The sequence below is a fragment of the Rhinoderma darwinii genome, chromosome 7 (genome assembly GCF_050947455.1).
Source record: "Rhinoderma darwinii isolate aRhiDar2 chromosome 7, aRhiDar2.hap1, whole genome shotgun sequence".
NCBI classification, from domain to species: Eukaryota; Metazoa; Chordata; class Amphibia; order Anura; family Rhinodermatidae; genus Rhinoderma; species Rhinoderma darwinii.
Window position 1 is genome coordinate 10,856,826 of NC_134693.1, and position 26,182 is coordinate 10,883,007.

The following is a 26,182-nucleotide window of genomic DNA, read 5'->3' on the forward strand; positions in this document are numbered from 1 at the left end:
TAATATTAATTACAACAAGTGTAGTGTCTGATTGGTTGATTGCATTGTCCCCCTTGATAATGCTCATTTTTATGTATATGTGCGGTTGTGATCTGATGCAAAATTAGGGCAAAACTGCAGCTTTTGCTACAATTTCGTGAAAATTGCAGAGAAAACAACCCTCGATTTGATGGCTCCATCTGAAGAGATCAGGGGTGTAACTAGAGTCCTAAGGGTCCCGGGGCAAATTATTCCCCTGTCCCCCTCCCCCTTCTTTGCTCGGATGCCTCCATGGCATTGCTAGTCTCAAAGACATCATAGTTAAAAGACAATTTTCTAATGTATGATAAATAATAGTTATAAAGTCACCAAATACCCCCATACTGTTACTGAACAAAACCCAGTATACCAAGGAAAAAAATTACCAATGATCCCACCATACAAGAGACATTAACACCACCATACCATGGCCAAAGATTACCACCACATAGTAGAATACCAAATAATATCACCATACTGATACTGTATAAAATCCACTATACAAAGACCAGTATTAAAACCATACAGTGGCCATATAGTGGTAGATACCAGTGTACACAGGCGCTCTGCAGACCATATAAGTGAATACAGTACAGTTAAATGAAGTGACCCACAGGTGACGTCTTCTCTGGTGGTAGTCTTTCACTTTCCCGATTCATCCGGCACAGACCACCATGACAACTTCTTCCACCTATGACTCGTCTGTGCAGAATTTGACACAGACATCTTTAGCTCCATTATTTTCCAGCACCCTCCCCACCTATTCCCAACCTTCACCACAAACTCGCGATCCATAGTGCCCTAGGTAATAATTCCACCTTTAGGCCCCGAACAGTTAATGTTTTCCCACACAGTAGTCGTCCTCTTTCATGTCCCCAAATAGTAGTTAGGTGCCCCATCTTGTGGTTAGAGCCCCATATGGCAATTAGGCACACCCATTAATAGTTCCCCTTTGCACCAATGAAGATGAACAAAAAATTAACTTTACCTTCCCACGATGAGCCGCTGGATCTTCTGCCTGCTGCTTGACCCAGGCGGCGCAACGCACTGACATCATCGCTCAACCTGCACTGGGACGTTAGGCTGACGTCCTCCTGACCACTAGTAGGCCAGAGGCAACAAACAGCCTGTGGCTTACCAGAGTAGGTGGCGGGGCAGGGAGCCAATGACTCTCTGCTCCACCATAGTACATGGCCTGGGCCCTCTCCCCTCCTGCCGCAACCCCTGCGACCGCAGCAATCAGGAACTAATGTACATTGTGTTAAAGAGGCTCTGTCACCAGATTTTGCAACCCCTATCTGCTATTGCAGCAGATCGGCGCTGCAATGTAGATTACAGTAACGTTTTTATTTTTAAAAAACGAGCATTTTTGGCCAAGTTATGACCATTTTCGTATTTATGCAAATGAGGCTTGCAAAAGTACAACTGGGCGTGTTTACAGTAAAAGTCCAAGTGGGCGTGTATTATGTGTGTACATCGGGGCGTGTTTACTACTTTTACTAGCTGGGCGTTCTGATGAGAAGTATCATCCACTTCTCTTCAGAACGCCCAGCTTCTGACAGTGCAGATCTGTGACGTCACTCACAGGTCCTGCATCGTGTCGGCCACATCGGCACCAGAGGCTACAGTTGATTCTGCAGCAGCATCAGCATTTGCAGGTAAGTAGCTACATCGACTTACCTGCAAACGCCGATGCTGCTGCAGAATCATCTGTAGCCTCTGGTGTCGATGTGTCCTCGCTCGTCTGACACGATGCAGGACCTGTGAGTGACGACACAGCGTGATCTCTCGAGAACACGGCTGTGTCTGCACTGCCAGAAGCTGGGCGTTCTGAAGAGAAGTGGATGATACTTCTATGCACAACGCCCAGCTAGTAAAAGTAGTAAACACGCCCCGATGTACGCACATAATACACGCCCAGTTGTACTTTTACTTTTCAACACGCCCAGTTGTACTTTTGCTAGCCTCATTTGCATAAATACGAAAATGGTCATAACTTGGCCAAAAATGCTCGTTTTTTAAAAATAAAAACGTTACTGTAATCTACATTGCAGCGCCGATCTGCTGCAATAGCAGATAGGGGTTGCAAAATCTGGTGACAGAGCCTCTTTAAGTGCCAGGCCAAAACCTGCTCTCCATGCACTGACTTTCTACTGAGCTTATGTTTATACACAGCAGCCAATCTGACGAAACAGAGCTGCAGCGGGGAGGGAAGGAGCAATAGCCTGACCCAATGATGAGACAGGAGGTGTGTCTCAGACTACCTGTAGGTGCTGTAGCTAAACTGACGTCACACATCACAGCCCTGGCCTAAGGGAGCTAAGCTATGAAGCAGCCAAGTAACAAATATATAAAAATAAATGGCCGATAAGCATCGGTTTAATGTAAATCTCCACCTTTGAATCTCATGTCATTTGTAGGTCCAACCTTCTATGCTGAATAATTTCTTAATATATCTTTATAGTGGTTGGAGGTCAGCTTTTCTGATACAGAGCTCCAAATCTCCTGTATAGCCATAGAGATAAATTATAAAATTCTGTTTGCCTGCAGCCGCCACTAGAGGGAGCTTACTGAATATAATGTATACATTAAAGTGCCCCCCCTCCCATGGTGATTGCAGGCAGGATTTTATCTTTTTAGGCTGCTTTGCAGAGGGTCCAGGTTTTGTGATCTGAAGTCAAAATAAGAATTGAGGTTATAGAGCTGTCCGAAGTCAAGATTGACAGGTCCTTCGCCAGAAGCTCCTCATTGGTTGGATTACGCACTTGTCCTCGTCTGCAGGTTCTGGACTATTGGAATTATACGGTCATTTCATTTACATGTTGTACAGATAACCGGCAACGATAAAGAATTTGATTTTGCACCCCCTCATTAACCACCAATGAACATGGTTAATCTAATTAATCTTGGTTCCAGCATTGTATGACAATCCTCCAGCTCTGTCCTGATTTCCATAAATCTCATATGAACGTAGTACAATGAAGAATGCCGCATTATACTGGGATGTTTGTCAGGATCACAGATGGCTTGAGAACTTGTGCATAGCTCGTACAATACCACATTGTCAATTATTCTCTACAACCGCTCCAGTCATTTATATATCCCGGTAGCCACATTAGTTATATCTGCTGGAAGCCACATGCAAATCTGTATTTTATCAATCTATTTACCCAAAGTTGCTGAAGAACCACACATCCCAGGTGTGTGTCTTCCATTTCGGAGACTAGTTCTTCAACCAGAAGGCATATAATGTTTTAAGGGTTTGCCCTTTTAGGACAACCAATCTGCAATGTCAAAGGGGGGGGTCACCTGTTCGAGTGCGGAGCCTCTGCAAAAAATCAGCTTGTTCTATGGAGGACTTCGCACTACTAAGTAGACGCTCAAACTTCATTAGGTGCCATGTAATGCAACACATCTGCATCTTCCCACAGAGATAAGAGCGGATTCTCTGGAGATAGAGGGGAGGATTCTGTGTCCAGGGTACCTATGTCAGGGATCATTACCATGTATATTGTTTGAAAAATATTATCCTTACATATATATATATATATATATATTCAGTATATTACACAAAGAGATTGGATTCATGGAGCACAAAGAGCCTGCATAACACGCCTATGGAAGACACCGCCCCCTGGAATGCAAAGAGGAGTGTGCAGAAGAATATACAGGAGAACTTACAGCTGAGGAGCCAATGGGACTTAAGCAAGTCCCACATCTCTAGGGAGGGGCATGTGTCTTTTCTCTGTGTGTTTCTTTGTTCTGAATAAAGGTTCAGTTCTCCTCTTGTCTGATGGAGGGAAAGCTGTGTACCAAACATCTCCTGGCTGGTTTACTTCTTTCCAGGCATGCCTTCAGCTTTCAATTTACAGAGGTGGTTATTCGGTGTGAAATACGGACCTGACACCTACACAGGTTGCATTCTACACTATATGGTCAAAAGTATGTGGACACCTGGCCGTTACACCTATATGAGCTTGTTGGATATCCTATTCCAAAATCATGGACATTAATAGGAGGTTAGGACCTTCTTTTGCAGCTATAATAGCCTCCACTTCTGAGAAGGCTTTCTACAAGATTTTGGGGTGTCTGTAGGAATTTGCACCCATTTGTGAGGTCAGATGCTGGAGGAGAAGGTCTGGCTCGTATTCGGCGTTCCAATTTCTCTAAAAGATGTTGGATGAGGTCTGGGCTCGGTGCAGCCACTCAAGTTCCTCCACAATAAACTCCTCACCCCATGGGTTTATGGAGCTCGCTGTGTGCACAGGTGCCCAGTGATGCTGGAACAGGAAAGGGCCGAACCCCTAACTTTTAGGCCGGATTCACATGTGTGTTTGGTCCGTGATATACGGTCGCTATGTCGGCCGCATTTCCTGGACCCAAAACACTGCAGGGAGCCGGGCTTTCTCTGCCTCCCACTGAAGTCAATGGGAGGTCAGAGGCGGAAACGCCCGAAGACAGGGCATGTCGCTTCTTTCTCCCGCGAGGCAGTTTTACCATTGCGGGAGAAAACCACTCCCGCCTCCCATTGAAATCAACGGGAGGCAATTTTGGGCGGTTTTTGACTAGTTTTTTGGCGCGGTGTCCGCATCAAAAAACTCAGTGTGAACATAGCCTTGTGAACTAAATGCGGTTTTTACCATTGATTTCAATGGGCAGATGTTTGGAGGCGTTCAGCTTCCGTTTTTTCAGGCGTTTTTCGAGGCGTAAATGCCCCGAAATACGCCTGAAAACACTGCATGTGAACATACCCTTACAGGTGACTGGGGCAGATCTAGAAGATAAAAATAACATTTAGGACGAATTCAGACAAATGTGGGGAAACTCGGAAAAACTGAATTGACAGGCTGCAGATTAGAAAAACACAGCGCAGGTAAATTTCTGGGCGTTTTTTCCGCTCATCATTCACGCAGCGCGTGGAGATTTGTTGAAATCTCATCCACTTTGCTGCTACTGGATTATGCAGCGGATTTTCCGCAACGAAGGCCGTTGCGGAAAAACCGCATTGCTTACGCTACGTGTGAGTTTACCCTGGTGAACAACCACCACCGCTGAGAAAAACGCCAATACGGAAAATGCACAACGGACATCGCACAACACAAAAATGTTACGTTTTTTGGGCTGTATTGCGTAAATGGGGTTTTTCCACTATAAAGCTTTAAACCTACAAAAAAGCGCCATACGTAAATATACGTTAATTCAACTATTCCAGTTTTCTGGTGTAACTGCAATAAAAATTGGTGTTGGTTTTATTTACGAACTCAAACAGGATTTGCTTCTGTAAAATACGCGTTACCTTCCAGTCAGACCAGGCGCAATGGGTAAAATCGCAAACACAGAGCGTTGGGGTGACCGATTTATTACAGATTTGTTATTTTTCCATTCAAAAACATTTACTAGCGTGCACCAGATTACCGCATTTTAGTGCCCGTTTTACACGACCATGATGACCAGCAGCCGGACAGGGAATTACAGCCTTAATAAGACCGATAAAACATGGCCACGTTACGTCTGTGTGAACGAGGACATACACTAAAAATTACGCAGGCACCAGGAGAACGGGCAAGTCTCGCTGGTTAAACCGGCACAAGCGAAAACGCTGCGTTTTTTTTTTTACCACGTGGCCAAAAATGTCTCGTGTAAATGCACCCCAATTGTGATAAAACAAAATAAAAAAAATTCCATAAATGCAAAAAAAAAATAATAAAAGTTTTATATCTATATCCTTATTAGCGCCATTACCGCACAGCACCGACCACCTCCTTCTCCCGCCAAAACCTTCCCCAACCGCCAACCCCTTCAAACCAGAGCAACCGCCTTAGCAACCAATCAAGCAGCCCCACTAACATCACGTTATTCAACCCTCCCACTTAGTGAAGAGGCGCGCCCTGCACCACGTGTTACCATTCCTCCAACCAAACTCCAAGACCTAGTTGCCCGTAACTAAAAGTGAAAGCTGTGTGCGGAAGTTGGGCTGCGTAGAAGGTCGGTGATGTCATTACGTCAGGAAAGGCGGGCTCCGACCTTAGGAGCGCCCGTATCCTGATTTGTGGCGATTTTTCCCGCCAGACAGTGTTACAGATGTGCTGAAGCGGCAGATACTCACCGAGGCCGGCAGGTACTTGTTCTTCCGCGATGATTCTCGGCCTTGCGGCCACTGCGTATCCCGGCCCGCCCTTACCCACGGTGCTGATTTTTGAAGTGCGCGCAACAAACTCCCAGCAATGGCGGCGCTCGTTGTCCTTTCCCCTCGTAGTATTTCCGTTGACTAGTGATAGAAGAAGCCGGTTGTGTGTCCGGCATCGTCCGTGTCCTGTTTATAGCATTAATCTGCGACATGTGGCGCTTCAGCTGTGGTAAAACTACAACTCCCAGCATGCTCTGACAGTTCAGGTGAAAGCCCATACATTCTAGACACAAGCCAGTGAGGGGCACAGGATGCGGATAATATATTGTACCCTCTAATGTGTGCGGAATAAATGTCCCCTCCGGGTAAATCCAGACAGATAGACAAGTGAAAGGTTCCTGGAAAATGTCTGTTTTCTTTAAATGTTAAAATAAAGTGGAATGTTGGGAAGATGAGTCTAGTGTGACCTGATGGGGAGTGTAGTCCTGTGTGCTTCTCTGAGACAGTATAACATGATGGGGAGTGTAGTGCTTCTGAGGCGCTCGCGCACGATGGGCAGTGTAGTGCTTGTGAGATGCTCGCGCACGATGGGGAGTGTAGTGCTTCTGAGACGCTCGCGCACGACGGGGAGTGTAGTGCTTGTGAGACGCTCGCGCACGACGGGCAGTGTAGTGCTTGTGAGACGCTCGCGCACGATGGGCAGTGTAGTGCTTGTGAGGCGCTCGCGCACGATGGGCAGTGTAGTGCTTGTGAGGCGCTCGCGCACGATGGGCAGTGTAGTGCTTGTGAGGCGCTCGCGCACGATGGGGAGTGTAGTGCTTGTGAGGCGCTCGCGCACGATGGGGAGTGTAGTGCTTGTGAGGCGCTCGCGCACGATGGGGAGTGTAGTGCTTGTGAGGCGCTCGCGCACGATGGGGAGTGTAGTGCTTGTGAGGCGCTCGCGCACGATGGGGAGTGTAGTGCTTGTGAGGCGCTCGCGCACGATGGGGAGTGTAGTGCTTGTGAGGCGCTCGCGCACGATGGGGAGTGTAGTGCTTCTGAGGCGCTCGCGCACGATGGGGAGTGTAGTGCTTCTGAGGCGCTCGCGCACGATGGGGAGTGTAGTGCTTCTGAGGCGCTCGCGCACGATGGGGAGTGTAGTGCTTCTGAGGCGCTCGCGCACGATGGGGAGTGTAGTGCTTGTGAGGCGCTCGCGCACGATGGGGAGTGTAGTGCTTGTGAGGCGCTCGCGCACGATGGGCAGTGTAGTGCTTGTGAGGCGCTCGCGCACGATGGGCAGTGTAGTGCTTGTGAGACGCTCGCGCACGATGGGCAGTGTAGTGCTTGTGAGACGCTCGCGCACGATGGGCAGTGTAGTGCTTGTGAGACGCTCGCGCACGATGGGCAGTGTAGTGCTTGTGAGACGCTCGCGCACGATGGGGAGTGTAGTGCTTGTGAGACGCTCGCGCACGACGGGGAGTGTAGTGCTTGTGAGACGCTCGCGCACGACGGGGAGTGTAGTGCTTGTGAGACGCTCGCGCACGACGGGCAGTGTAGTGCTTGTGAGGCGCTCGCGCACGATGGGCAGTGTAGTGCTTCTGAGGCGCTCGTGCACGATGGAGAGGGTAGTGCTTCTGAGGCGCTCGCGCACGATGGGCAGTGTAGTGCTTGTGAGACGCTCGCGCACGATGGGCAGTGTAGTGCTTCTGAGGCGCTCGCGCACGACGGGCAGTGTAGTGCTTCTGAGGCGCTCGCGCACGACGGGCAGTGTAGTGCTTCTGAGGCGCTCGCGCACGACGGGCAGTGTAGTGCTTGTGAGACGCTCGCGCACGATGGGCAGTGTAGTGCTTCTGAGGCGCTCGCGCACGACGGGCAGTGTAGTGCTTGTGAGACGCTCGCGCACGATGGGCAGTGTAGTGCTTGTGAGGCGCTCGCGCACGATGGGCAGTGTAGTGCTTCTGAGGCGCTCGCGCACGATGGAGAGGGTAGTGCTTGTGAGACGCTCGCGCACGATGGGCAGTGTAGTGCTTGTGAGACGCTCGCGCACGATGGGCAGTGTAGTGCTTGTGAGACGCTCGCGCACGATGGGCAGTGTAGTGCTTCTGAGGCGTTCGCGCACGATGGGGAGTGTAGTGCTTGTGAGGCGTTCGCGCACGATGGGGAGTGTAGTGCTTGTGAGACGCTCGCGCACGATGGGCAGTGTAGTGCTTCTCCTGGACGGTATCAGACATACAAGGTTTAGGCCTCATTCACACGACCGTTGCCGTCGATCGTGTTGGAAACGGCATCTGTATTTCGTGGTCCACACCCATAGCACGGTCGCGTGATTGGATTTCCTAGCAACGTATCCACATAATGCGGCAGCACATGGATGGCTTTCGTGTGCTGTCTGTTGTTTTTGCGGAGCCATAGATTTGAAGGGCGGCACAGAAAAATGGACCGGGATAAGACATTTATATTCAGAGGAACAAGATCCACAAAAACACTGCTGTGCGCGGCCCCGTAGAAATGAATGAGTCCGTGTGCGATACACTGAAGAAAAACACGGTCGTGTGAATGAGGTTTTGGGCTCTGTTCACATCTGCGTTTGAGGCTTTGTCAGGATCCTCTGTCGCAGATTCCATTAGAAGTGCCGTTAATAATGGTGCAGCGACCGGGGTCCTTTTGTCTGGTAAAACGCCGGAACCCGTGGGTGTAGTTGGTGTCCGTCATGTGATGGATCCGTCGCAGCATCAAAAAAACAGCATTCATAGGTCAGATGCAAAAAAGAGCCTTCGATACAGCGACTCCGCGGACCGCCTGCAAAATATCAAGCAGGTTCGGTTTTCTTGCGACTGTTGTGTTGCAATCGCGGCAACCTGTGGTGGCGTTGACTTTCATGATCTGTGATGCAGCGAGATACAGCGATGTTTGGCTGTGCAGCCTGTGTGTTGGCCAAAGTCGCCGTGTAGCCCTAGCATTGGGTTAATACCTTTTTATAGACCTCAATAGAAAACTACTCTATCGTAGGGGCCAATTCACAGGTTTTTTTTACGTAGAAACTGCGTCGTAAAACGCGTAAAAAACGGCAGAAAATGCTTTCCATTGATTTCAATGGGAGGCGGAGGCGACATGCCCTATCTTTGAGCGTTTACGTCTCTGACCTCCCATTGACATCAATGGGAGGCAGAGAAAGTGTATTTTGTGGCGTTTTTTGGCAGAGGAGCTCAATGGCGGCGGGCACAAAACGCCATGAAAATCGGCGTGCAGGGAGGAAAATCTGCCTCAAACTACCAAACTGTATTTTGAGACAGATTTTCCGCCTGCAAAAAACTGAACCCAACCTAAGGCTATGTTCACACTGAGTTTTTTTGCAGGCGGAATTTCTGCCTCAAAATTACGTTTGGAAGTTTAAGGCAGATTTTCCTCTCCCTGCACGCCGATTTTCGTGGCATTTTTCGCCCGCGGCCGTTGAGCGCAGCGGGCATAAAATGCCTCGAAATACACTTTCTCTGCCTCCCATTGATGTCAATGGGGGTCAGAGGCGTAAACGCCCGAAGATAGGTTGAAATCAATGAGAGGCATTTTTGACGAGTTTTGCAGCGCGGTTTCCGCGTCTAAAAACTCAGTGTGAACGTAGCCTAAGACTCCGTTGACACGTTCTTGGCTCTTGAGACTAAGGGCCTGTTCACATCACCGTTCGCTTTCCGTTCCAGGGTTCTGTTGGAGGTTTCCGTCGGGTGAACCCTGCAACGGAAAGTGAAACCACAGCTTCCGTTTGTCACCATTGATATCTATGGTGACGGAAACATCGCTAATGGTTTCCGTTCGTCTCCATTCCGGCAGGTTTCCGGTTTTCCGACGGAATCAATAGCGGAGTTGACTGCGCTATTGATTCCGTCGGGAAACCGGAAACCTGCCGGAATGGTGACAAACGGAAACCATTAGCGATGTTTCCGTCACCATAGATATCAATGGTGACAAACGGAAGCTGTGGTTTCACTTTCCGTTGCGGGGTTCACCCGACGGAAACCTCAGACGGAAAGCGAACGGTGCCTCACAAGGAGCTGCAGGACTAGTGAAATTTCCAGCTACTTTCTTGCCGTGTTATTAGACGCCTCTCACTTGTAAGAACAAGATTTCGATCGATTTTTACAGCAAAATATCTGAACCCCCAGAGACAGTGGCTTGGACTCCAACTTAACCCACAAGTAATTAAATGGCAGAATATATCAGCCGTTACATGGCTCCTTCTTATGTTAGCCGCGTAGTGATGTCGTTTTATCTGTTTGACACTGTAGGTGTGTAATAAGAAATAGTGCAGTGATAACTGTTAGGCCCTGTTCATTTTTGGCAAGCCGTAAAATCTGCTTCAAAATTCCTTCAGGACTTTCGAGGCAGATTGTGACCTACCTGCAATTTCTCGCCGCGTTTTTCGCCCTTGGTCATTGAGCGCCGCAGGCAAAAAAACACACCGAAAAACACTTTCTCTGTTTCCCATTGATTTCAATGGGAGGTCAGAGGCGGAACCGAGACCAGGAAGATTGTCCCGCTTTTTTTTTCTTAATTTTTTATCACGAGCGGCTGAAGGGAAAAAAACGCCTTAGGCCCCATGCACACTAACGTAAAAAAGCCAGTAATTACGGGACCCGTAGACTTCTATTGGCCACGGGTACCTTCCCGTTTGCTTACGGAAAGGTGCTCGGGCCGTTGAAAAATATGGAACATGTCCTATTTCAGGCCGTAATTACGGCACGGGCAGGCCCATAGAAGTCTATGGGGCTCCCGTAATTATGGATGGCTACGTGTGTGCACCCGTAATTACGGGAGCGTTGCTAGGCAACGTCAGTAAATAGTCACTGTCCAGGGTGCTGAAAGAGTTAATCGGCAGTAACTCTTTCAGCACCCGGGACGTGACTACCGCTGGAGTTAATAATATTAAAAGTTAACTTACTCCCTGCCTCTTCCTCCAGTCCGGCCTCCCGGGATGATGTTTCATCCTAAGTAACCGCTGCAGCCAATCACAGGCCAAACACAGGCTGCAGCGGTCACATGGACTGCGCATCATCCAGGAAGGTTGGACTGGATGTCAAAAGAGGGACGCGTCACCAAGACAACGGCCGGGGTACGTATGAACTTTTACTTTCAATCGCTGCAGAAACTCTGCCTGAAAGGGCTGCCCATTCTCTATCCAGCGCTGATAGAAAGAAGGGGCTGCCGATGTGCAGAGAAAACAGGTCCGTAAATATGGGAGGAATACTGGTGACAACGGGTCCGTATTTACGGGAACGGGTCCGTAAATACTGGTGGAATACGTGTGACAAAGGATCGGTATTTACGGGAGGAAAATAATACACTCGTGTGCATGGGGCCTTAGTCTCCCACTGAAATCAATGGGAGGCGGTTCCAGACTTTTCTGATTCTGATGCAGTTCCCTCATCAAAAGCAGCGCCAAAAAACTGTGTGAACTTGGCCTTATACATACAATCTGGCTGCAGGTCCTGGGTGGAGACTAGTGGAAAGGGGGCTGCACATGCGCGTGGCTTTCGCCATTCTGTTCTATGGGATTTACTGTAACAGCCAAGCACGTGTATTCCTCCCTATCCACTAGACGATGTGTGGTCTGTATCCTGCAGCCGTCTCACCAGGTGAAATGGGGGGGTCAGGAGCGGGTATCACAGCTGGGACCTGCAACTATCAGACATCTGGCATATCTTGTGGATATGCCATTAATATCTAAGTTGAGAATACCCCTACAGCACCTATACAACTCTGTGTCCTTTGTATGCCCTTTATTAAAGAGGCTCTGTCACCAGATTTTGCAACCCCTATCTGCTATTGCAGCAGATCGGCGCTGCAATGTAGATTACAGTAACGTTTTTATTTTTAAAAAACGAGCATTTTTGGCCAAGTTATGACTATTTTCGTATTTATGCAAATGAGGCTTGCAAAAGTACAACTGGGCGTGTTGAAAAGTAAAAGTCCAAGTGGGCGTGTATTATGTGCGTACATCGGGGCGTGTTTACTACTTTTACTAGCTGGACGTTCTGATGAGAAGTATCATCCACTTCTCTTCACAACGCCCAGCTTCTGGCAGTGCAGACACAGTCGTGTTCTCAAGAGATCACGCTGTGTCGTCACTCACAGGTCCTGCATCGTGTCAGACGAGCGAGGACACATCGGCACCAGAGGCTACAGATGATTCTGCAGCAGCATCGGCGTTTGCAGGTAAGTCCATGTAGCTACTTACCTACAAATGCTGATGCTGCTGCAGAATCAACTGTAGCCTCTGGTGCCGATGTGGCCGTCACGATGCAGGACCTGTGAGTAACGTCACAGATCTGCACTGCCAGAAGCTGGGCGTTGTGAAGAGAAGTGGATGATACTTCTCATCAGAAAGCCCAGCTAGTAAAAGTAGTAAACACGCCCCGATGTACGCACATAATACACGCCCACTTGGACTTTTACTTTTCAACACGCCCAGTTGTACTTTTGCAAGCCTCATTTGCATAAATACGAAAATGGTCATAACTTGGCCAAAAATGCTCGTTTTTAAAAAATAAAAACGTTACTGTAATCTACATTGCAGCGCCTATCTGCTGCAATAGCAGATAGGGGTTGCAAAATCTGGTGACAGAGCCTCTTTAAATAGGGATGCGATGAGGTGTTTGTTTTTTCTGCTGCATTCTGTAAAATCCAACAGAAAAATAATCGTGACATGTACCATTGGATGCCATATGTACAGAGAGATTATCGATTATCCCCTTGAAGCATAAGTCTGGATTCACACGAGCGTGTCCCGTACTGTAATCATGTTTTCAGTACGGGACAGTAGTTCCACGGAGAGGCAGGGACTCCTAGCGTCGTACATAACTATGATGCTAGGAGCCCGACTCCCTGCAGTGTGTTCAGTCCGGGACTTGCGGCCGAAATACGTTCCGTACTTTACGGACCGAACATGCTCGTGTGAATCCAGCCTAAGGCCTGATTTACACGAGCGTGTGCGTTTTGCGCACGCAAAAAACACAGCGTTTTGCGTGCGCAAAAGGCACTTAACAGCTGCGTGTGTCATCAGTGTATGATGCGCGGCTGCGTGATTTTCTCGCAGCAGCCATCATTATGACACTCCGTTTGAATATTTGTAAACAGAAAAGCACGTGGTGCTTTTCTGTTTACATTCAGAGTTTGACAGCTGTTGCGCGAACCACGCAGTTCGCACGGAAGTGCTTCCGTGCGACCTGCGTGGTTTTTACGCACCCATTGACTTCAATGGGTGCGTGATGCGCGAACAGCGCACAAAGAAAGGACATTTCGTGAGTTTTACGCAATGCACTCGCGCTGCGCAAAACTCACGCACTGTCTGCACTGCCCCATAGCCTAATATAGGTGCGTACGACACGCGTGAAAAGCACGCGCGTATATTACGCTCATGTAAATGATGCCTAAGGCCCCATGCACACGACCGTGTTTTTGCGGCCGCAATTCCCCCGAAAATCCACGGGAGAATTGCGGCCCCATTCTTTTCTATGGGGCCATGCACACGACCGTAGTTTTTGCACCCGGACCGCAGAAAGAACGGGCATGTCTTATTACGGCCCGGTTCTGCGGTCCGGGCTCATTGAAAACAATGGCGGCGGCCATGTGCATGTCCCGCGATTTGCGGGCGGCCTGCGGCTGACAGTCCGCAGCCGGCCGACCCGAAAATCACGGCCGTGCACACGGATACGGTCGTGTGCATGAGGCCTAACTCTGTATGTACGTCTGCACACTTAAGTTATATGGCTCTGTACTGGGGAGCTGGACCAGCTACGTGTACACCGTTCTTCCAAGTCTTCAGAACCTTGATCAGAACATTACATGACTCCATACATTGGTTGCCGGCTAATGTTAAACTGTAAATCCTTACAGGTGACCCCTTTCATAGTGCCAACCGTGGCTGTTCCTTAGCAACTGGATCTAGTCGCGCCCACAACCGGAAAATGCCAGGTGTTACCCAGTGTGAAAGTCAGACCGTGCTGGCCAAAGCCAGCCCCACCAGAAAGAGCCGCCTGTCCCTGCGCTTCTTCCAGAAAAAGGAGGCAAAAAGAGCTCTGGACTTTGCCGAAACACCACAAACTGAAGAGCAAAATGTGGAGGAGAAGGAGGCAGAAACGTAAGTACCAGAGTCTAGTTTGTTATAGTCTGTCTCCACCACAGTTATAGGCCTCGTGCACACGACAGTATTTTCATCTATCCAGAAATACTGTCCGTAAACACGGATCAGTAGGCATCCGTATTTCATCAGTATATATGGAAGGGTGTCCGTAAATGCGGTCCATATTGCATCCGTGTTCCATCCGTATATACGGATCCTTACAAAAAAGGGAGGTTGTAAATGATGTCATCAACATGTTGCCTAGCAATGCTTCAGTAAATAAGCACGGTATACGGATGCACATCAGTAGCCGTCCGTATTTATGGAAGCTCCCATAGGCTTCTATGGGAGAGTCCTTACCGTAATTACTGACAATAATAGGACAGGTTCTATGATTTTTTTCAGCACGGGCACCCATCAGTAAAAATACTGAAAGGTGTTCGTGGCCAATAGAAATGAACGGGTCCATAATTACTGATGAAAAATACTGTCGTGTGCACGGGGCCATAGTCTTTCTCCACCAGTCTGCTGCAGGAGGGGTGGTTATGGGACCTTGCTCGGATAGACCTGCTCACTAACCCGGGCACCACTGGCTCTAGTCTAGTCTGTGCAAATAGATTATAATTTGTCTTCATGTGTGGTCTATGTACTAAATCAAAGAAAATGTATATCATTGTGTTGAAACCTGATCCAAGAATAATTAGAATTGTCGCTGTATATATGCGATGGGTTATACGTTTGTGAGATGCTTTCTTTACTTGTATATCGATCAGATGAAATGTTTTTCCCCTTAAAGCTGTGATCAGGTGGTTCCTGCTGCCCAGATATCTCCACCTGTCTGTTGCGTGAAGAAAGAAGGCTTGGTTCCCTTTGTAGGGTTCAGCAACCTTGGCAACACCTGCTACCTGAACAGTATACTCCAGGTACATACTTTGTTTTTTAAACTTTAATTCTTATTGCCGCTGCGTGTTTTGGTTAATTTGTGAAAGTAAAGTCCATAATACTGTGGTCCCCCACCCCTTCAATGTATGTACAGGTTTTATGCTACTGCCCTGGGTTTAGAAGTGGTGTGAAACAACTATGTGATGTAATATCATCTAAGAGGGAGATTTTGAAAGAAGACCAAGAACATGCTGCGGAAAACAAGGTAAATAGTCTTGTTCATTGCACTGAGGCATTCCTTTACAGAATTTCAGAGCTATATATATCTCTATCTCTGTGTCTCTTAAAGGAGAGCGTGAAAGAAGACCGGTCTGCAAGTTATGAGGTCATCTGCAGCTTGAGTTCATTGCTTCATTCTGCAGAACATCTTCAAGTCAGCTATCTTTTAAATCCAGAGAATTATGAAACAGAACTTTCTGCACAACCGAGAAGACTTCTGAACACCTTGAGGTATGAGGTACTACAAGCCTCTAAAATAAGCTTTCCATAAAGGGGTTGTCAAGGATCAGAAAATACACGACTGCTTTCTTTCAATGGCGCCGAGCAGCAATACCAGACACAACCCATGGACAGCTGTGGTGCTACTTTTGGAAGAAAGCAGCCATGTTCTAATCCCAGATAACCCCTTGAAAACTTGGTTAAAATGCTCACGATGCGAAGGATGAAATTTGCGGCCAATTTAGAGTCTGACTCCCACTGAACAAACCCTAAGGGCCTATTCTATGGATAGGCCATCAATGTTTGACTACCAGGAAAACTTTAAATTGCCTCAGCTAAGAGGTCCTATTGCCAGCTGCTTAGATACTTGGGACTGCAGAGTGAAGTATGCTGGGAATATGACGCAGGCAGGTGGATCTATGTACTGGAGGCAACAACTAAATCTATTTGCTAGGTACAAATAAAGGGGTGAACTCTTATATACATATGTTTAATTTAACATTTTCAAGAGGTCCTGCTGTAAATTACAATTAGCTTGTCAGATGTATGAGAGTTTAATTTGGCAGGGATTGTGGGACTTTTTCTTCAGTTTTTTACTGCCTTTTATATTTGGTATTAATGATCAGCAACATTTTTTTTTAAAATTTTTTAATATTTCATTTTGAATCTAACAGAGAACTAAATCCTATGTATGAAGGCTATCTCCAGCACGATGCACAAGAAGTGTTGCAGTGTATCTTGGGAAACATTCAGGAAGCGTGTCAGGGCCTGAAGAAGATGAACATTTTACATGTAAATGAACCAGTGACACCACAAGCTGAAGGCAAAGCACCGAGTGTCTGTGAGGCTGGAGCTGCAACTCCTGAGCTGTCTGAAGATGCATCTTCTAATAATGAAACTGAGGGTTCAAAAGGTGATAACGGCAAACGAAAGAGCGATAATGAGGTTGGAAATGCAAAGAAAAAAACAAAGCTAATTAAAGAGCCAGCGCCTGTGGAGCAAAGGCTCACCAGATCAAAAAGGAAACCAGTACTGGAAAAGCAGGACGATAAAGCAGACTGTTCTAAAATCAGCGCAGACCCTGGTCCCACCAATCACACCCAACACAAAAAATCCAGATTAGGGTTGAACTGGTTAAAATCAAGTAAACAGCCAAGTATTTTATCAAAGTTCAGGAGTTTGAGTAAAATGGACAACTCCTCTAAAAGTTCTTCCGCTGAGCTCCAAAATCCCAACATTAAATCTGAGCCGGACCAATCCAAGAACGAGGAGCCAGCAAAGGAAAATGGAGGCTGTAAGCCAGAGGAAGGCAGAGAGACCTCACAGAATGGTTGGTCATAATTGTATTTTCTGCATTACAATGTTATCTACAATTATATGTTGTAAGGACTGTAAAGGTCCTTTTACACGGGCCAATGATCGGGCAAACAGGCATTCATATACTCGTTCCCAAACATTGCCCTGTGTAGGAGCAAATGCTCGTTTTTCGTGTTTATGCAGCAGAAAATATCGTTGTTGGCAGCACATATCCCTGTGTAAACCGGGAGATGTGCTGCCCACGTGATGGAAATGCATTGGACGAGCGATTTTAGTAACGATTGTTAGTATCATTACTAAGACAGCTTGTCCCCATACATTCCTGATCATATCGCCTTGTGAAAGGAGCGCCAATCAACATGCTGCCTCGTTGATCGGCGCTAATTTTTAAGGCCAATATTGGCTGTGTTAAAGGACCCTTACACACACGGAAGTCCTAAGGAAACGTTCCAGAGAATCTTATGAAAAGTGGTGTGGTGTAGTTGCCAAACAATCACATTCCACCTTTTATTTTTCAAAGGCCCTTTGGAAAATAAAACTGCAACCTAATTGGTTGCCATGGGCATTGACTGCACTTTGTCTCCCCCAGTGTTATGCCTTGTGCAGGTCCTAAGGGGCGAAGCATGACTGATTCAAATCGCCAAAGAGAATGCATAGATCCCTTAGGACCTGCATAAGTCAGTTTTTCCTGGAGGGTTCCTTTTAATCTGTTTATGCTTTTTACGAGAATAAATGTTAGTATATATATATATTTTTTTGGGCCAATCTATATATAGCACCAAAATATGCCGCAGCACTTTACAATTGGAGAAATAACGCACATAAAATGCCAAGTATTTAAGACAAACGAACGTACAATTTTTTTTTTTTATTTCCTGCCCATATGGCTGGGTTCACATGTTGCGTATTTTTCCACATCATGTGTGAATCTAGCCTAAGAGCTTGCAATCTAAATAAATTTCTCTATGTAAACCATTAAGGAGACTGATTTCTGCGATTTACCATTTCTTACTGAAGTCTTGTGCATGAACAATTTTCTAGAAATGTTTTCTGAGGAGACTTTGTTCTGTTTGACATGAATGTGGATTCTTTAGAACTGAGAGATTATGATTCATGATTATAGAGACAAGTGAGTTTGAACTGGTGGAGAAATTATTCCAGGGCCAGCTGGTGTTACGAACACGATGTCTGGAGTGTGAATGTTTCACCGAGCGGAGGGAAGACTTCCAAGATATCAGCGTTCCCGTGCAAGAAAATGATCCCCCAAAACCAGAAGACTCGTCTGACGGTAAGTGATTACTCTACCATCACAACTGCTTAAAATAACCAGAAAAGAAAAATCTGATAATATAGAAAATTGATAATGGTGCCAGGCAGATTTTGTAAAATATTTAAACGTACTAAATCAAGAATGGACCTTGATGCCCACAGCAACCAATCTGAGCGCAGTGAAAGCGGCACTGTGGTTGCTATGGGCAACAAGCCAGTTTTTGTGGTTGTGTTGTAGTTGTTGTTCGAGACTCTTCAGTTTTTGCAGTAGGGGAGGATATAAAATAAACGAACAGGTACTCGCCCTTTGAAAAGCCCCTCTCCCCCGGTCCAGCACTGACACTGTTTGCTGGTCCCGGAAAACCCTTCAGCAGTCACGTGCCACTGCAGCCGATTGCTGGCATAAACCGCATGTGACAACTGCAGGATCTTCCGGAGCGGTAGTGAATGGCGTGTCTCTTACCCACTTTTCAAGAAACGAATGATGACTTCATTAATGTTTCCGGAGATGAGGCTTGGGGGAGACTACGTGAATCTAGTTAAAATGCATGCAAAAGGGAATCTGTCATTTGTGTTCTCATGTGGCCACTGAGTAAGTGCTGCATCACCCGGTGACTTGCCTGACACCTAATACCATAATTTTATAAGGGTTTGTTCACCTGACCAATTTCGTTTAATGAATTTATACTTTGCGACTGAGCTGAGATCTTATAAACTTATGGTGTAGCGCATTTGTTTCACGCACTCCTGGAGCTGATACTCTGGATGTGCAATAAAAACTATGGGGGGACTCTACGTATAGTTGCAGTTTCTTCCTTTTGAGGCATTTGCACAGCTCACTGCACTTTACTAAAAAGGTGGGGCTAAGCAGAAGGGGGCCGGCACATTTACTATCATTTTACGCCAGAAATTGGCAAATCTTATATTGCAAATCTACTCCAGCTCGAAGCCAGAGTAGATCACTTTCTGGCGCACGGATGTCCTGAGATGCTCCCAATTTACTAAGAACCTTAAATAGGTTATCAACTTTAACAACCCGAATGTTACATTAAAGTCTCCAGTAAAATATCAAATGCACTACACACAACTGTTCTGGTTTATGGTGTTTTTGAGGTAATTTTCTGTCTGGTGTTTTTTTTCCCCAAACGCAGCGCGCTCTGGGTATTCTGTCTTTTCAGGCTTTTTTTTTTTTTTTCCATGGTACTTTAAAAAATAAAAAAAATAAAATGGCAGAAGAAAGCATGTACATTGACACTGCAAGAAATGCATGGTACATTTGAAAACTGCTAGCGGTTTTAGAAGTGTTTTTGGTGCAGTTTAATTGCCAAAATTCTTCTGTGTGAAGTAGGCCTTAAAGGGAATGTGTTGCCAGAAAAACATGTTTTTTTTTTAAAAATTAAACATTTAGTGTGTGGGTGATTAAACATTGTTCAAATTTTTTTTATTTTTTTCGCGAGTCAGGAAATATTATAAATTTTTTCTAATTTATAATACTACCCATTTTTGGTCACTAGATGGAGCTAGTTCCCAAAATTGCAGCATTGCAACATTGGGTTAAAAGCCCTCGCTCTAGTGAGCTCTCAGCATCCCCCCCTCCTTTATACTGGCTAGTGCCGGGATAAACGAGGGGTTTGAAAGGTTTAACCTCCTACACTGTGTGTCGCCATTTTTTGAGGTAACCCACAGTGTAGTAGGTTTACATACAGTAGTAAACACACACAAGCACTAACATACATTGAAATCTCTTACCTGCTCCTGCCGCCGCGGCTCCCTCCGGCCCGTCCGCTCCCTTTGCTGCCGCTGTTCCATGTGCACAAGTCCGGAAGCCGCGACCGGAAGTAGTAATATTACTGTCCGGCCGCGACTTCCGGTCCACAGGAAAATGGCGCCGGACGGCGCCAATTTCGAATAGGACTGTGTGGGAGCGGCGCATGCGCAGTTCCCACACAGACGCCGTACACGGCAGTCAATGGGACGGGAGTCGTTCGCAGTCCCTATGGGACTGTGACTGCCGTATTCCATGTCTGTGTGTGTCGTTAATCGACACACACAGAAATGGAACAAAAAATGGCAGCCCCCATAGGGAAGAAAAAGTGTAAAAATAAGAAACAGTAAAACACAAACACACAAATGAAAATAAACGTTTTTATTAAAGCACTAACATCTTTAACATATAAAAAAATTATTTGTGATGACACTGTTCCTTTAAGGTGTTAGCAATCCCAATCATCCTTGTAATCTAATATACTGAATTAAGATTGCCATCGCCATCCTTCTTTCTCAGGAGCCTTGTTGCACTGCCCCCTTACATGTTAGATCAGCTGGTTTGGCCAAACTTTTCATTTTTTTATATTGTAAATGGCAAGATATATAGTGAAGTGCTTGTTGGCACTTGGCATCTTGGGGTGATCTGTGTGGAGGAGGGGACCTATTTCATCAATATCTGGTGTTACATGTACTAGGCTTCCAGATGTTGGCAGGGTCTGCAGTTTATAATTGGTCACCGTATTTATCGAACATGCATTGCTGATTTCTTTTATAGTTTCACCTGATCCTAAACAGGAAATTAAGACCTTGAAATGGGCGATATCTCAATTTGCATCTGTGGAGAGAATAGTTGGAGAAGATAAATACTTTTGTGAAACCTGTCATCATTACACCGAAGCCGAGAGAAGTCTTCTGTTTGATAAGATCCCAGAAATTGTAACCATTCATCTGAAGTGCTTTGCTGCAAACAGCTCAGAGTAAGTCTTTGTTCTATTAAATCCTCTGTCTGAGGAAATCCTGTATGGTTAACGGCACCCTCACTTCATTGTACCAACACCAATGTCTCTGCTTTATCTTAAATTTAAAGGGGTATTTCGATTTCAGCAAATAAAGCGTATTGTATATTGAAAAGTTCTGCATTTTTCTAGTATAATTTGTGTATCCATTTCTCACTTTTTCAAGAGCTCTGCTTGTAGTTATTGAATTGGAAGCTATATTGCTTCCAGTTCTCGTCATTTGATCACACAGGTGCATGACTCATTACACTTAGTGCTCTGATAACTGTACTTGTGTGATCAGCGCATATCTAGGACCGCTTTTTATCCACAAAGTAAATGAGAAAGTTGTAAAACTTTGCTTTCAACTTGAATACCCTTTTGATTGTTTAAAGTTGTCCTTTTCTGGGCACTCCCCTTAGAATGAAGCTGCCCGGCTATCAACTGACCCTGTTCTTGCTGATAGAGTGGGTGGCCGTTATGACGTTTAGCTGGGATAACTTCTTTAGTGGTGAAACTTGTTTACCCACTAATTGTTAGGGAGGCCATCGGCTAGGTTTACACATTGCAATGAATAAAAATCTGTGGAATTTCCACAACAAATAGGCTATGCTGCTGATTTAAAAATGCCTCGGCATGCCTAAAATACCTGGCAGATAATTTTTTTTTATGCTGTGAATGGGGTTTACTAACCTCCTTCCCTAACCTTGTGCTGTACCTTGTTGTGAAATTTCGGTGCGAAATTCCTCAACAAATACATGATGTGTGAATCCACCCTTCAGCTACAACCAGGGGCAACTTAAGTGGAGTATGTGGTTTTCGTCCAGGTTCTCTCGTTTCCACCCACACCAAAGACATACTGAGAAGCTAAATACTTCCTGGGAAATCACCCCTATCCTGTATTTGTGAGAACAGAATAAGGTGAATGGTTACAATCTGCAGAATATGTTGGAATTGGATAAATCGGGGTAGACAATTAAGACTACAGCAATTGGGGACTGGACCTTCTTAAATTTCTTGTTGTGCATTTTTTTTTTTTCAGGTTTGATGGTTATGGAGGACTTTCTAAAGTAAACACGCCGTTGTTAACCCCATTGCAGCTGTCCTTGGAGGAGTGGAGTACCAAGCCATCGCGGGACATTTATGGTCTTTTCGCTGTGGTAATGCACAGTGGTGTGACAATCAGCAGTGGACACTACACCGCATATGTCAAACTGAGTGACCTCAGCCTCCACGTAGACCAGGTGAAACCTACTGATCACCATGAATTAATGAAGACCGAGCCATTAACGGAAGAGGAGGCTCGGACGTCCGATGAAAACTACGATGGTGAAGTCTCTTTTCGAAGTGGTTCAAACTTGCCTGCAAATGGCAAAGTAGCCAAAAAGAATACGGACGCTGTCGGCCTCTTAGGAGGACAGAAAAGTAAAGCTGACTTTGAGCAGATGCCTACACCAAAAGCTGACAAGGTTCAGAGCGCCCTCCCTGATGACAAAGGATTAGCACGTAGCGGCCTCAATGGTGGTGATCACACCAGAAATGACCAAAAACAGGCGGCCACAGATGGACTCAACAGCAACAAGTCTGCATTGCATGCGCTGCAAAGTCTGCGAGAGTATGAGGGAAAGTGGCTGCTCTTTGACGATTCAGAGGTAAAAGTGACTGAAGAAAGAGACTTTTTGACCACAATTTCTCCAACCACTCAGTCAACGTCCACTCCCTACCTACTGTTTTACAAGAGGATAGTAGAGAAGTAGTCCTGGCTCCAGTCCGCAGCTTGTATCATATGTAAAGTTTCAGCCACCACCAATGTATGTATATATTTGTATCTTGTATATAGTCAGATCTATGTTTGACTGACCGGCCACAATCTTATAAAACGATTGTAGGTAGAGCCTTGGTATGTATATACTTTGCATTGTGTACAATTATTTTTCCACATAGAACCTTATTACATTTACCAATTTCTATATCTATTTTTGTTTTTAAATAAAGTTTCCTATTCTATATCCTAAAAGAAACAAAGTAAATTGGTCGAGTGAGTAGTGACCAGACGGTGGCAGCTTTATATTGTGGAGAAACCCAGGGTAATGTAACTTTATGCAAAGTTATTTTGTCAAATCAGCAATAATGTATAGGCTTTTAAAACCTATTTATTAACAGACCTGAAGTTCTGAGTCTCTGATGTACAGACTGAACACACAACCATTACTGGATAACAGGCGAGTTCAGGAAAAACAGAATCCTTTCTAAATGTTTAATAGAAATTTTCTTATGACTTTGTAATTAAAAGTATGTTGTCTGTTGTGACCATATACTGGATTTGTAATTGGATAAAGGTTTTCTAGATTCCTACGTTTTCCTGATTCTATTTCTGTTGTAAGTTACTTTTCTTTAATTGCTTAGATCAGTGCTGTATAAAGAATCTAGAACTGAAGGTCTTTCGAGGTTAGCAATTGGGTGCATTTGTACCACCTAAATTCGCCAGTCGAGAAATGAAAGCGAATGTGCAGCCGCCTTCAGTCAGCAGGGGTGAGATTCTTTTTTAAAGAGATTGATAGTTGCTATAGGCCCCATCATTGGGGTATGTTCACGTGCTTAACCAACAGCTCCTGATTTTCAGACTTTTTTAATTAGGGTTTAAAGAGGCTCTGTCACCAGATTTTGCAACCCCTATCTGCTATTGCAGCAGATCGGCGCTGCAATGTAGATTACAGTAACGTTTTTATTTTTAAAAAACGAGCATTTTTGGCCAAGTTATGACCATTTTCGTATTTATGCAAATGAGGCTTGCAAAAGTACAACTGGGCGTGTTGAAAAGTAAAAGTACAACTGGGCGTGTATTATGTGCGTACATCGGGGCGTGTTTACTACTTTTACTAGCTGGGCGTTCTGACGAGAAGTATCATCCACTTCTCTTCACAACGCCCAGCTTCTGGCAGGGCAGATCTGTGACGTCACTCACAGGTCCTGCATCGTGTCAGACGAGCAAGGACACAGCAACACCAGAGGCTACAGATGATTCTGCAGCAGCATCGGCGTTTGCAGGTAAGTCAATGTAGCTACTTACCTGCTGATGCTGCTGCAGAATCAACTGTAGCCTCTGGTGCCGACACGATGCAGGACCTGTGAGTGACGTCACAGATCTGCACTGCCAGAAGCTGGGCGTTGTGAAGAGAAGTGGATGATACTTCTCATCAGAACGCCCAGCTAGTAAAAGTAGTAAACACGCCCCGATGTACAGACATAATACACGCCCAGTTGTACTTTTACTTTTCAACACGCCCAGTTGTACTTTTGCAAGCCTCATTTGCATAAATACGAAAATGGTCATAACTTGGCCAAAAATGCTCGTTTTTTTAAAATAAAAACGTTACTGTAATCTACATTGCAGCGCCTATCTGCTGCAATAGCAGATAGGGGTTGCAAAATCTGGTGACAGAGCCTCTTTAATTAGGGTTTTTCACGGCCGTTCTTTGGAGCATTTTTTCTATAGTCAAGAAGTAACATGCACTTTTTCGCCGGTGTCTTTTTGTGCCGTTTTTGGAAAACTAGGTGTAAAAAAAACACCCCGTCGGAACAGAACGCCATATTTCCCATTGAAATAAATAGGCAGATGTTTGTAGGCGTTCTGCTTCCGATTTTTTGGGACGTTTACTGCCCGAAAAAGGCTGAAAACACTACGTGTGCACATACCCTTATGGTGTATGAAACCGCTTGTAAAGCACAAAGCCCTTGTGCAGTGTGTGAAGACCACAACTGAATGTCCCCAAACAGCAGTTTACGTTCACTTAATGCACCAACTAAAACTCTGAGGCCACCTTAAAGGGGTTTTCCGAGATAAAATCATTGTAATATACTTACACTTTCCAAATTGGCCCGTTTCCAGATGCTGCCGTGGGGTACTTGACAGGTGACGTCACTCTCTGGCCGCTGTGTTGATCTTCAATTCTCTTCCGGGTATATGACACGTCACTTGTTACGTGCCGTGTATGGGCTGTTCTGTTGTGCCGCACATGCGCGGTCCCTGCTGTTATCTCGAGAGCAGGGAGCGCGCATGCGCGTTACGGGCTGTACAACAGAACAGTCCATACACATCACGTCACATGTGACGTGTCGTATAACCGGTAAAGAATTGAAGATCAACACAGCTGCCAGAGAGATGTCACCCGTCAAGTACCCCACGGCAGCATCAGGAAACGGGGCCAATTTGGAAAATGTAAGTATATTGCAAATGTACTTACATTAATAAACTACAAGCATTAACAATCATTATCTCGGAAAACCCCTTTAAACACCATGTCATTGTTCTGGTTTAAAATGTGTAACAATCTAACGCTGAGTTCACACCTATGTCTGTGTTTCTGTTCTGCTCCATCAGAGGAGTAGATCAACGGAAACACCAGAGGCGCCAATTCCGTTGTACAATTGAAACCATCCCCATTTACGTGAATGTTTTCAGTCGTGGTTTTACCGGAAACAATAGCATAACATGCTGCGCTATTTCTGGCCGGATCTGAAACTGAGCCTCCAATGCAGATGTGAACGGAGCCTTAAAGGCTATGTAAAACTTTTTTTTTTTTTTAATGAACCAGTCAGTCTGTTTGGTGTAAAAAATGTCTTTGGTTTTAGTCTAAATTATTATTATTTTTTTTTAAAGATACAGCTGCCTTGTACCCTGTATACAGAGCTACTGTATTTAAGCACTAAATCCTGTTCCCGTCTGGGCAATGGGCCTGACTAGTTCAGTGACAGCAGGTCCTGCGTGTCAGAGCAGCTGTATCTCAAAGTAAAATTAACTTTTAATAAAGTCATTTAAAGTTACACCAAACACTAACTGACCTGTAATTGTTATTATTAAAAAAAAAAAGAGACTCAAAAGGTGTATGTAGCCTTTAATTATATAATTGTTTGCAATAGAACTTATAATATCCAAGATATGCAGTATATTTGTGTACATTATATACAATAAGTGCCCTCTAGTGGAGGATAGACAAAAGTTGGAGCTGTGCATAAAGATGAAGCTTAAAGAGGCTCTGTCACTAGATTTTGCAACCCCTATCTCCTATTGCAGCAGATCGGCGCTGCAATGTAGATAAGAGTAACGTTGTTTTGTTTTTTAAAAACAAGCATTTTTGGCCAAGTTATGACCATTTTTATATTTATGCAAATGAGGCTTTCTAAAGTACAACTGGGCGTGTTTAAAGTTATGTACAA

The 26,182-nt window shown here is 45.5% G+C and overlaps 2 protein-coding genes across 6 annotated transcripts in view; one reads left to right on the top strand and one right to left on the bottom strand.

Annotated features, from left to right (window-relative positions):
• The window catches only part of KANK4 (KN motif and ankyrin repeat domains 4), a 100,553-nt gene extending 94,334 nt beyond the window's left edge, over positions 1 to 6,219 (bottom strand). Inside the window, exon 1 of one of the 4 annotated variants that reach the window (XM_075832725.1) lies at positions 6,125 to 6,219. The gene's annotated coding sequence lies outside the window, so the exon portion shown is untranslated. Of the gene's footprint in view, positions 1 to 5,760; positions 5,803 to 6,124 lie in introns of those variants that run through there. The other 3 variants (XM_075832724.1, XM_075832723.1, XM_075832722.1) reach the window with 3 other exon arrangements.
• USP1 (ubiquitin specific peptidase 1) lies at positions 5,898 to 23,320 on the top strand. 2 transcript variants are annotated; one of them, XR_012849955.1, is made up of 10 exons: positions 5,898 to 6,136; positions 14,012 to 14,255; positions 15,034 to 15,160; positions 15,274 to 15,384; positions 15,469 to 15,629; positions 16,292 to 16,947; positions 18,058 to 18,222; positions 20,746 to 20,947; positions 22,008 to 23,052; positions 23,129 to 23,320. XR_012849955.1 is itself a non-coding variant. In XM_075832729.1 (9 exons), the coding sequence occupies exons 2-9, from the start codon at positions 14,083 to 14,085 to the stop codon at positions 22,720 to 22,722; spliced, it is 2,310 nt and encodes a 769-aa protein (XP_075688844.1). In that variant the 5' UTR covers positions 5,898 to 6,136; positions 14,012 to 14,082; the 3' UTR covers positions 22,723 to 23,320. The 2 variants fall into 2 exon arrangements, 1 of the variants encoding a protein (XP_075688844.1); XM_075832729.1 differs by having other exon boundaries at positions 22,008 to 23,320.
• Positions 23,321 to 26,182: the final 2,862 nt, after the last annotated feature.

What these genes read in the sequence shown, in the direction of transcription:
- USP1 (XM_075832729.1), top strand. Translation starts at nt 14,083, where the DNA reads ATGCCAGGTGTTACCCAGTGTGAAAGTCAGACCGTGCTGGCCAAAGCC. An exon ending in AGACTTCTGAACACCTTGAG is followed by an intron (nt 15,630 to 16,291) that starts GTATGAGGTACT and finishes TGAATCTAACAG; the next exon opens with AGAACTAAATCCTATGTATG. An exon ending in TTTGCTGCAAACAGCTCAGA is followed by an intron (nt 20,948 to 22,007) that starts GTAAGTCTTTGT and finishes TTTTTTTTTCAG; the next exon opens with GTTTGATGGTTATGGAGGAC.